The sequence below is a fragment of the Lygodium microphyllum genome, chromosome 9 (genome assembly GCF_053477565.2).
Source record: "Lygodium microphyllum isolate KBCC chromosome 9, Lygodium_microphyllum_v1.1.10, whole genome shotgun sequence".
NCBI classification, from domain to species: domain Eukaryota; kingdom Viridiplantae; phylum Streptophyta; class Polypodiopsida; order Schizaeales; family Lygodiaceae; genus Lygodium; species Lygodium microphyllum.
In genome coordinates, this window is record NC_141143.1 from 140,267,260 (window position 1) to 140,279,992 (window position 12,733).

Here is a 12,733-nt window from a genome sequence, read left to right on the forward strand (position 1 = left end):
AGTGAAATTGAAAAAATTTCACTAAAATTGAAAAAACCCCAAAATTCCCAAGCAAATATGCACCGATTTTGCAATTTCTGAGTCAAATTGTCCAGTTCTGCATTAAGGTCCCCAAATCCGGAAAAAGCCCCAATTTTTCTAGGCCAAATTTGCACAGATCTGGAAACTATGCTTCCACGCGTGAACGCCGTCAAAGGAAAGGGATAAAAGAAAAGATTTGGGGAAAAAAATTTTGATTTTAAAAAAAAAATTGTCGCCTGTCGAATGTCGCCTCGCCCGTGAAGCCATTGTTGCGTGTTGCTGCAGCGTGTCATCGCTCGACTACTGCCCCGCTGGTCCATTGCCAGCCTGTGCCATCCGCCGCCTAGTCCTGGTTGCGTGCAGTAGCAGTCAACTGCACCCGACCAGCACGCCTGGTCACTCCCTACACGCAACCACTGTATCTACCTGCCTACTCTCCAACAACAACTATCGCCTTGGTAGTCGCCTGCTCAACCAACTCACGCCGAACTACGCCTTGGGAAGCATACACTCCTAAGCTATCTCGAGAAGCGTGCACTCCTTGCCTGCTCTAATACTAGTTTGTTGGAGCCTGACGTGGAGCTGAAAGTGAACGTGACGGTCCACGGATAACACGCACACACAGAGTAGAGAGAGAGCAGTGAGTAGAAAGGAGAGTGAGCACAACACCTTTCTTGTTTGGTATAAAAGACTAGTGTACCTCTTTAGGTTTTGGATAGATATATATGAAAGTACAATGTACTAAAGGTGTGTTCACACCTGTGCACATTTAAAAGACACGATGGCCCTTTATTCCCAACACGTAGCACAAGGAAGATGATGAAGACAGCCACGAACCACAAACTGCACTGTCCTCCTGAAGGGGTGTAAGGACAGTGGAGAGGCTCGAGAGAAGAGGTGACGGACTAAATGTGAAACCATCCTTTCTCCTCGGCTAGGGTGGTAAATAACTGATTGAGCACTATTTACAGCAATTAACAAATTCACAAAACTGAAATGCACACTTCACCATATATCTTGAACATTGGACACCCTATTGGCCCCAAAACTGGCACCCATTTCGGTATTTATTTAACTTAATTAAAGCAGAAGTTGATGTACAATGGGTTTCTCCCAATCCCTTTCGGTATTCCAACTCCCCTTGCTATCCAAAATGACCAACAAATCTTCAATTTGATTGGCCCCTTGATTCAGGCAATCAATTGGTCTTTACTCGCTTTGATGGAGATGGAAAATGCCCCAAATTCAATGATTTGATGGTCCCTCCAAGCTAAAAACAGCTTCAGCCATGTTGAATCCAAGTCTTGGAGCTTCCAATTTCTGGCACGCTTCCCGAGGTTGTTATTGAACCCTAATTTCTGCTGGCATATTAGGATTTACAGCAACGAAATCTAAAATTTCTCAGCCTTTGGTGATCTCAATGCTGTGATCTTCGGAGCAAGGCTGTAGAAAGATTGGGAGATGAGAGAGAATGCTAAGGAGAGAGAAACTTTCTTCACAAAGAATTGAAGAAAATTTGTCATTTATTGCTGCTGCCCTGTCTAAATAGCTAGTAAACGCAAAGAACTAAAGAAAATCAGTGATTTACTACTACTATCCTGTCTCAACAGCCTATAGACGTCGTCATCTGCTGTTGATCGGTCTTCTCCTGCCCCTGGCTGCATTACAAAGGTCCTTTAATGCCTACAAATTAGACCACCAGCATCTCCTCCCTCTCCCTTGCAGACTGAATACACTAAAAATGTCTCTCTCTAGACTCTAAAGACATTCTTCAGTCTTACATGGGCATTTTTGACAAGTGGCAACCTTTCTAAATGGTTTTTCTAGCATTATCCATGATTAAATATTAATTTTTAATATTGAAAATTAATATAATAATTATTCCGATGCCTTGAAAAATAATCTGACTCGCCAATAATTAAATTGACTACGCAACTTCCATTTCCCTAGTCTTTGCACCATCTTTGACCATCAGATTGGCGTTAAATACCATTAAACGCCACTTTCCTAGTGTCACCAACAACTGACACTTATAGCCAAATGAATGACCTAGGCCAACAACTGGCACCAAATACCACCAAGTATCTATACGGCATAACTTATAGCAACTTTTGCCTTTGACATCGTGTAATTTCCTCAGGTCACGGGCTTGTAAATTTACTCTAACCCCAGTTACACCTCACATGTGCAATATTTATTTAACCGTGTGATTAAAAATTAATCCACATATTAAGTGAGGTTTCAAAAAATACATGTCCTCATGATAGCCCTTTCCCTTAAAATCCTTGTAATTGTCCTCGATTGCACTGCCAAATGCATCAAAAGCAAAATAGTGGATTGGAATTTCCACAAGGCATCATAGTTAACACAACATTGCGCACTGTTGCTTAACCATTCCATATGCCCAACATATGCTAAAAATTACCAACCAATCATAACATAACATAAGACTCACAACGAATCTCAAAAACTTTGCTAGATTATCATGTGACATGTCTATTTCTCATGAGCTCAACTCATCTCGCAAAACCAAACCATAGCATAGCATAACCACGCATAAACCATGGCTAAAACATCAATGGCATCATAACATATGTTGTTGTCCATGGAACCATATGTAAACCATTGAAAACTGAGCATAATCTGATCATAAACTGATCACTTGTTGATCTCAGAACTGATCACAAACTGTTGCAAATGTGACTCCAAACTAATCACAAACTCATTCCAAAAACTAACCAGCAATCAATGCAAAAACTGATGCTAAACTAATCCCAAAAGTGACCATAAATGGTTCTCAAGATGGTCAAAAATTAAGCTGAAACTTATCAGAATTTGTCTCAAAATTGAGGCAAAATTCATGCTAAATTTATCATAAGTTGATGCAAAAGTATAGCTCCAGTGCCCGAGTGAAACTCGTACTCATCTACATACATCTCACAGTGACTAGTACACTAAGTAGTGACCTCATAGCAAACATACTATCAGCGCAGTACCTTGGATGCATGTTGAATACATCCGAGATCCTCTACATGCGACAACTGTCCATAACTAAAGGAGTGGAAGTGCTACCTCCCCCTTGAGCATCAAGCAATACTCCGGACCCTTGCTCTGTTGGACTAAAGTCGGCTCTAAATGAAAAGCATCTAAGTAAAGTTGCAACAACTGAGGATGGTTTACCAGGTCATCCTCTTTCATCCATTTGGCATCCATCAGTGAATAATTCTAAAATTTCACCAAGTATCTCTTGGAAAGTTTACCTTCGACGTTTTCTTCCTTATGTGCCAAAATCTGCTCAAGTACCAAAATCTCATCCAACTCCTCAATCTCAAGCTGAATTTCAGCATACATATCCTCTGGCACATCACCATGAAAAGGCCTCAACAAACTAACATAAAAGGCATTGTGTATCCTCCAATGTGGAGGTAATTTCAGCTGATATGCCACATCGCTGACTTTCTCCAATACCTGGAAGGACCCATAGTATCTCATACTCAACTTCGGCTACAATCTTTCTCTTCCTTTCGTCTTTTTCCACCTTGCCTTTTCAAAACGCAACAATACATAATCACCCTTTGCAAACTGCAAAGCACGTTTGTGACAATCAGTTGCCCTCATTTGCTTTTCTTGCGATCTCCAAAGTGCATATTTTATCTTTGCATAAGCTACATCTAAGTTTTCCACATAACGATCAATCTCAAAGATCTTATCCTTAGTTTGCAAAATAGGTGGTACCTTATTGCCACCCTTAGCCACCTCAAATGGAGCTTTACCCGTAGAACTATGCATTGTGTTGTTGTAAGTAAACTCAACCAAGGGCTAATGATGCTCCCACTGTGTCTTGTGGTCTGAAACATAGCACCTCAAAAAATCTAACATTGTGGAATTTGCTTCCTCAAACTGACCATCTATCTACGAATGGAAGGATGATGAAAATCTCAGCGTGGTACCCATATTCTCAAACAACCCCTTCCAAAATAAACTAGTCATCCAAGGTCTCGACCCACTGATAATCGACTCTGGTATACCATGATACTTAAAGATGTACTGCAAAAACAATCGTGCCATATAATCAGCCTTTATTTTCTTCCTCACCAAAATGAAATGGACTTGTTTGCTAAACCTGCAAATGATAGTCCATATCCCATCATTCCCTCTAGGTGTCGTCCATTGCAATGCTCTGCCACGGCCTATCTGGAATAGGCAAGAGCTACAACAACCCCGGAATCTTTTGCCTATCATGCTTTACCTTCTAACATATGATCCATGTCTTAACAAATTGTTCTACATCATGCCTCAAAGCTGGCCAATAAAAGAAATGCTCCACTACCTTGACCGTGGCATCAATACCTCTGTGTCCTACATACGGAGGAGCATGACTTTCAATAATAACTCTAGGCCTTAACTGCTTTGTGACACACAGTCATCCATGCATCATCAAAAAACCATCTCTTAGCACAAAGTGTTCATCCCTTTGACCATTGCAAAGCTAATCATAAACATTAGCAAGTTTGAATCAGCAACATAATGCTCTTTCATGGCATCCAACTCAGTGTGATAAACCATGCTGACGACTGAAATTTGTGGCTTACGTAACAGTACATCAACCATAACATTCTTTTTACCATCAATATGTACAATCTGAAAATGAAACATAGAGAGAAAATTTGTCCATCTCATATGCTTCTCTGACAACTTTGTCTGCATCAAAAAGTACCTCAAAGTTTGATGGTCTGTCTGCACTATAAAATCAACCCCCAACAAATAATGTTTTCGTGTCGACAGTGCATAAATTACAGCCAAGAGCTCTTTCTCATAGACCTGCAAATTTTTTTCTGCACCGTGGAAAATTCAGCTCTCATAAGCCACAACTTGGCCCTCCTGCATAAGAACAGCCCTAATCCTATTACCACATGCATCACATTGAACTATGAATGACTTCCTTAGATCAGGCAATACAAACACAGGATCTGAAGTCATCTTTTCGTACAACTTTTCAAATGCTAAAATTTCCACACCATGAACCATCCTTTTTTTGCACCAAAAGCACTGGAGAACAAAAAGGAGATGAGCTAGGCCGAATTAGCCCGTTTTCTAACAGCTCAATACCTAACTCATAATCTGCTCCTATTGGGCTGCACTAACTCTGAAGGGTGGCTCATTAGGTGGACTACTTCCAGGGATAAGATCTATGCCACGATCTTCTCACCTTTCAGGGGGTAGCTGCCCTAAAAGTGACTGAGAGAAGCAATCAGCATACATTTTTAGAAATGACATGCGATCCTTCTCTAACTTAGACATGTTCCCAACATTCTCAGTATCATCTTTATCCTTAGTAAAAATCAAGTACCCTGAAAGATGATTTTTCATTACTTTAGAAATGGCAACTACAGATACAACAGGGATAGATTCACCTTTTAACTTTACATCAAGTGTAAGTACCTTTCCCTTATGTTGAATAGTGATCTTTTTTGCATGAGAATCAATCATTGCATGTATACGGTGACACCATGGCATACCAAGCAATACATCACAACCCTCAAGTGGAGCAATGAAGAACTCTTCGTTGTGTCCACATATCCTTGTATATGCAACTGAAGCTTTCCAACAAGTGGTGTGACGAACTCTGCATGGCCTTTACATGCCATTCCAACTTCCCCCATGGGTCCCATCTCATCCTCTCTAATGCCTAGACGAGCGGCCATGTCAACAGAGATGAAGTTGGCTCATGCACCATTATCAAAGAAAATCAGGTCATATTGATCCCTAATTTTGCCCCATACTCTGCACAACTCAATAGCATCATCAATATTGGGCTGATCATAACAACATCGGGCACCAATCCCACTGATGTTTTGGGCTTCTTTCCTTTAGAATCTCCCTAATTTTTAAATTTTTCAGCTTGTTGCCTATTGGGACAGTCCCTTGCAATGTGACCCTCCTATTTACAAATAAAACATTTATTTGCAGCCATCAATTCCCTACATTGTGCCAATGTTTTCGAGCCCTTTCTTTGTTGTTTTGGCCTCTTTTCACGTTAATTTTCAGATTTGCCTCTTTTCTCAACCTTAAACAACTTTTTATTCGGCTTCTCCCCACTCTCTAGGAAGCCCGAATCTCTCCCACGCAACAAAGCATCGACTGTAGCAACAGTCTCTATGAGCTAGGACATGCTAGACACAATGGATTTAATGCAAAAATCCCTAATTCCTTTGGGCAACCCACAAACATATATTTCCACTTGCTCATGAAGAGGTACGGGGCAATAAGAAGTAATAGGCAGCCATGCATCCCAAAAGTTCTTATTATATTGCTCCAAATTCTTACATTCCTTAGCATCCAGCTTATTCCAAGCTGTCATGATGTCCACCTCAAAGATACTTGTCAACCAATTCGATGCAAACATTTGCTTAAACTATACCCACGTTGACGGTGCTCTACCTTGCATCAAAAGAGTGGGCCACCACTGTAATGCATTCCCTTTCAAGAAAGTGGTTGCCTTTTGAATGTTGGAGGACTCCGTGAAGTTCCCCCATGAATAGTCTACATCATACTGCTGAATGAAAGTCAAAGCTTTCAACCTATCTTGTACACCACTAAAGGACTCAAACTTCACTTCTTTTCCACCCTCATCAGTCTTTTCCTGCCCCTTTGGGTGTCAAGTTGTTATACACTGGCTACTGCAAAAAGGGTGCATTTGCTGAATTTACATCAAAACCAATGCCAAACGGAGCATTTGCATGACCAACATTCATTCCTTGAGCCCCATAAGCATTCGGGGATGCAAATGCAGTACCAAACATGCTACTTTGTGCCCCAGGTATCAAGCCAATGCTGCCATACATAGGGTTTTACGTATTTCCAGCCATACCCGAATACATTGGGCCTTGCACACCATGCATTGGTTGCTGCATACCATAGGAATTTGTGCCATACATTCCCGTATGCCGTCCTTGTTCAACCATAGTATGCAAAATCGTGCTTCCACCAAAATATCCTGGCTGCCCCATCATAGCATGCATGCATGGTTGTCCAAAATCCATTGGATTAGCACTTCCATGATGGCCTTGCATTTGCATTCCTTGCCCCGTAGGTACCAACTGTTTTATTTCATTAGCATCTTTGGGAGCTTCAAATGAAGGGTTTGGCACTATCTTCGGTGCATCTTGCTATCCCGAAGGTGTAGAAGCATCTTCTTCTTCTTGCCTTTGCTGTCCTTCTTTGAAACAATCAAAAGTTAGGTAAATTAAGGATCCTTTGTCAATTCAGCAAAGAGATTTACTACTGTCCTCATCCAATTCTTGAACTGGTCATCAAATTCCTCTTCACTTTGCTGGTCATCAGCCTCCTTATGCCTTGAAGGCCGTGCATCTTGCCCAACAGCAAAATTTTCAGCTTGTTGTCCATGGTCTGAGCCTTGTCCAAGGTCAGGCATTGCATTTTCTTCATTCCCATGTGAATGTTTATACTAAGAGCCATCATTACTGCTTAAGTCCATCTCATTGTATGAAGACATATTGCTGTAATTTCTCAGCTGAGATTAAAAATCAGCACTAGCACAAAGCTTTGGCATGCAATCAGGTGCCTCAGGCCCACCAAACCAAGGGATCGAGTAGTATCCCGGTAATGGAACAATGAAACCAGCCTTCCTCCTCGGATAGGGTGGTAAATAACCTGATTAAGCGCAATTTACAGCAATTAAAAAATTCACAACATTGAAATGCACACTTTACCATATAATATTGGACATTAGACACCCTATTGGCCCCAAAACTGGTGCCTCTTTTGGTATTTATTTAACTTACTTGAAGCAGAAGTTGATGTACAATGGGATTCTCCCGATCCCTTTCAGTATTCCAACTCCTCTTGCTATCCAAAATGACCAGCAAGTCTTCAATCTAATTTGCCCCTTGATTCGGGCAATCAATTGGTCTTTACTCTCTTTGATGGAGATGGAAAAAGCCCCAAATTCAATGATTTGTTGGTCCCTCCAGGCTAAAAACAGCTTCAGCCATGTTGAATCCAAGTCTTGGAGCTTCCAATTTCTGGCACGCTTCCCGAGGCTGCTGCTGAACCCTAATTTCTGCTGGCATATTAGGGTTTACAGCAAAGATATCTGAAATTTCTCAGCCTCTGGTGATCTCAATGCTATGATCTTCGGAGCAAGGCTGTAGAAAGCCTGGGAGATGAGAGAGAATGCTAAGAGGAGAGAAAATTCCGACTTTCTTCACGAAGAATTGAAGAAATTTTGTCATTTACTGCTGCTGCCCTGTCTCAATGGCTTGTAAACGCAAAGAACTAAAGAAAATCGGTCATTTACTACTATTGCTTTGTCTCAACAGTCTGTAGATGTTATCATCTGCTGTTGATCGGTCTGCTCCTGCCCCTGGTTGCATTGGAAGGTCCTTCAATGCCTACAAATTAGACCAACAGCATCTCCTCCCTCTCTCTTGCAGGCTGAATACACTAAAATGCCTCTCTAGCCTCTAAAGACGTTTTTCAGTCTTGCATGGGCATTTTTTATAAGTGGCAGCCTTCCCAAATGGTTTTTCTAGCATTATCCATAATTAAAATATTACTTTTTAATATTAAAAATTAATATAATAATTATTCCATTGCCTTTAAAAATAATATGACTCCCAATAATTAAATTGACTATGCAACTTCCATTTCCGAGTGTCTCTGCACCATCTTTGACCATCAAATTGACATTAGGTACCATTAAACGCCACTTCGCTAGTGTCACCAACTGTCACTTATGGCCAAATGACTAACCTAGGCCAACAACTAGCACCACATACCACCAAGTACTTATGCGGCATAACTTATAGCAACTTTTGCCTTTGACATCCCATGATTTGCTCTGGTCCCGGATTCATAAATTTACTCTAACCCCAATTACATCTCACGTGTGCAATATTTACTTAACTGTGTGATTAAAAATTAATTCACATGTTAAGTGAGGTTTCAAAAAATACATGTCCTCATGACAAAATGAATCAGCCATGAAGAATGAGTGACAGAGAAAGCATATAAATAGACAAGAGACTGTCTAGGGTGGTGCTCGGAGGGAGAACGCCAGCTGTCTAGGGTGGTGCTCCACTATGGGCACCTAGCCTCTTTTTAGGGCTATCCATTGCAAAACCCTAAACGTAAAACACAAAATGTAAATTGTAGATGAAGGATTTCTTAACATGAGGTTATACAGGCCTTCTTCAACCTATACGCTTTGCCATTGGATGAAAAAAAGCCAAGAGGTTACTGAACATAGATCTCCTCTATCATAAGGACATGTATTTTTAAAATCTCACTTAACATGTGGATTAATTATTAATCACATGGTTAAGTAAATGTTGTACATGTGAGATGTAACTGGGATTAGAGTAAATTTACAAGCCCAGGTCCCAAGGAAATCATGGGATACCAAAGGCAAAAGTTGCTATAAGTTATACTGCATAGATACTTAGTGATATTTGGTGTCAATTGTTGGCCTAAGTCATTCATTTAGTCATAAATATTAGTTAGTGACACTAGAGAAATGGCATTTAATGGTACTTAACACCAATCTGATGGTCAAAGATAATGCAAAGCCACTCAAGAATGAATGTTTCCTAGCCAATTTAATTATTGGCCAATCTGATTATTTTTCTAGGCATCAAAATAATTATTAGATTAATTTTTTAGTATTTAAACACTAAAAATTAATATTTAATTATGGATAATGCTAAAAAATGGAATTAGAAGACTACCACTTGGTAAAACTTGTCCATGCAAGTGGAAAAAATATTTTTAGAAATAGTAAAAGTCTATTCTAACCATTGTGAGAGAGGAGGCTGTTAGAGAGCAAGAAGTTACTAATGTCATTTATAACCATTAGAAATCAATCCTACAATATGTGATAGCAGTTTGGAGCCCTCTAAGAGCAAGTGACAGCAGCCCAAAGTCCTTCTGGTATAGATGATAGCATATAGGATAGGGCAACAGTTTATCTAGTGGTCCTAAGCTGTAGTTGATAGCTTCCATGGCTATTTGACAGGACAATAGTAATAAATGATTAATTTTCTTCGATTCTTCACAAAGAAAGACTGAATTTTCTCTCTCCTTTGTATTCTCTCTCATCTTTCAACCTAATCTTGCTCCGAAGATTACAACATTGAGATCACCAGAGACTGAGAAATTTCAGATTTCTCTACTATAAACTCTAATTTGCAAAATTAGAGTTTAGTAGCAGCCTCGAGAAGCATACCAAAAATTAGAAGCTCTAAGACTTGAATACAACAGGACTAAAGATGTTTTCAATCAAATTCAAGTGGAGGGACCAACAAATCAATGAATTTGGGACATTTTTTTATCTCCATGAAAGCAAATGAAGGCTAATTAACTACATGAATCAAGGGGCAAATCAAATTGAAGACATCTTGGTCATTCTAAACAGCAAGGGGAGTTGGAATACTAAAAGGGATTGGGGAAATCCCTTTGTACATCAACTTCTTCTTCAATTAATTTAAAGAAATATCGAAAGGAACGCCAATTTTAGGGCCAATAGGGTGTCCATTGTCCAAGATTGTGAGTTAATTTACATTTCTCAGTTTTGTAATAAATGTTGCTGCTGTAGCTAAGTTGTAATCAGGGAATTACTACCCATCCATGAAAGGAAGGCTGGTTTTATAGTTTCATTGCCGAGATACCATCAGATCCTTTGAGTTGGTGGAGCCGTGCCACTTGATTGCAGATTGGGACTATTGGATTAGTGCTGAAATTGCTCTCAGCAGTGAATAACAAGAAGCATGTCTTCACATGATGATATAGGATCAAGTGGAGAGGATGCATCACTCCTTGGTCAGTCACGTGGTGAAGGGGGAAATACAATGACCAATGTTAGGCATGGTTCTCAACACAGACCACAAGTTGAAAATGTCAAAAATGACCCAAATGTTGACACTTCTATGCGTTAAGGAGTTGATAACCAGAAAGGGGCTGAAGAATTCAATGATAGCTTCAAGAATCAAATGCATACAACAACAAATCTTTTTGTTGAATTAGCAAAGGTCTTGAAAGCCCTCAATGTTGCTGACGCTTGTCGTTGGCACAAATGTTCCTACAAAACTTGCAAGAACAAATAAGGTCAACCTTGAAACTTCTTTACATAGCTAAAAACAATGTTCTCCTCTATAAAATACATGGGATCAGTAAACATCCTTTACATGCAAGAAAATGCAAAATCATGGATGAAGCTCTGACATTCATGTTTTTCTATGTGAGGGATGCCTTGCTTTGACTACTTGGCTATATGAGTCACTAGAATCATAACAGAAATAGCGGTCAAGGGCCTTTAAGATGGCTGCATTCAGGAACAGAAAAGCCACTTCTGATCCCAAACACCTACAAACCTATAGTTTGAATAAACAATTCAGTATGGCATTGAGGGTGTCAAGGAGATAGATTAAAGAAGGAGCGTGAAGATATCATGACAAGGAAAGAGTTTTTGTGAGCGTATGAAAGGGGACGAAGGCGATTTGCCACTTTGGCCGCTTAGATGATCATCCTATTTGACATTGCTGAAATATCCCCTCTGTTATCCGGGTGTTTGCAAGTCATTGCAGCTCAGTGTGGGGAACTTCGATGTAAAATGCGCCTCGCAATGTGATTAACCATGACAAAACCAGATTTCAACAGTCCTCACATAAGGATACCCCCGGAGTTGATTTTGTCTGAATCCGACGGCATACCTCATCCAGAAGGCACAGATTCCCACAGATACATGATTTCTGATTGGATCGGAAGCCATACCTCATTTCCAAAGGCATAAACCGAAAAAGATTGATCAAAGGAGACGAGAATAAGGCACAATTTCTTACGTTAGCATCGTCTCCGAAGGATGAGAACTCCTGCTTGGCGCGCCTGGCGAGGAAGAAGCCGCTGGCTTTGGTGAGGAGGTTGTCCATCGCTAATTCACAAGCCTCCGCTTCTCAAGAAGGACAATCGTTCACCTGTCTGTCTCTGACGAGTTTCGTCTTATTGTTGCTTATAGCATTGTCTTGTTATTATTTAGAATTATTATTATCGCTGGATTGTATATCCTCTATTGAGTATTCATATTGCTGCTATTATATTAATCATCATGTCGTATTATCATTATTTATAAGACCGTATCTCAGTTAAGGTCAAGACGCCACTCTAGCTGGCATTGACAAATACAAAATTGCTTGTCTTTCTATCCCCCCTAGGAGCTCAACATAAAGGGAACATGCCTCACGCAAACAACATTCAATTGGAATAAAGTTCCAATAGGAACATAACATGACAATAACTAAATTCATCCCCTCTTAACTAATGATACTGGCACCTACTAATCATAGTGCTTGTCACATTTAGAAAACATCAATCATCAAGTAAGAATATACCACCAAAAGGACTTAATCACACCCATCTAATCTAGGATATAGGAATCATAATGTTCTTTGCATTAAAAAGCATTAATTATCAACCACCAAAAGGACTCAATTACAACCATCTAATTCAAAGTTACTACAATGGAGGCTTCTAATTGGTCCCATTCTAATGACAAATCTACTTGCACTTATTCTTAAGACGAAGCGAAGTGTCCATGCAAGCAATGTCCAACTTGATATCATCAATCTCTTAGCATGGAGTAGCTCTAGATGCTCTCTTGCCACATCATTTACATTCTTGTTGCAACATGCAAAAGTTG

The 12,733-nt window shown here is 40.0% G+C and overlaps 1 protein-coding gene across 2 annotated transcripts in view; it reads right to left on the reverse strand.

Annotated features, from left to right (window-relative positions):
• Positions 1 to 12,141, reverse strand: part of LOC148031648 (uncharacterized protein At5g01610-like) — a 36,512-nt gene extending 24,371 nt beyond the window's left edge. The window contains exon 1 of one of the 2 annotated variants that reach the window (XM_087685239.1): positions 11,880 to 12,141. In XM_087685239.1, coding sequence (XP_087541365.1) covers positions 11,880 to 11,887 — 8 coding nt within the window. In that variant the 5' untranslated portion in view covers positions 11,888 to 12,141. The remainder of the gene's footprint in view (positions 1 to 11,879) is intronic. The other variant, XM_087685238.1, reaches the window with a different exon arrangement.
• Positions 12,142 to 12,733: the final 592 nt, after the last annotated feature.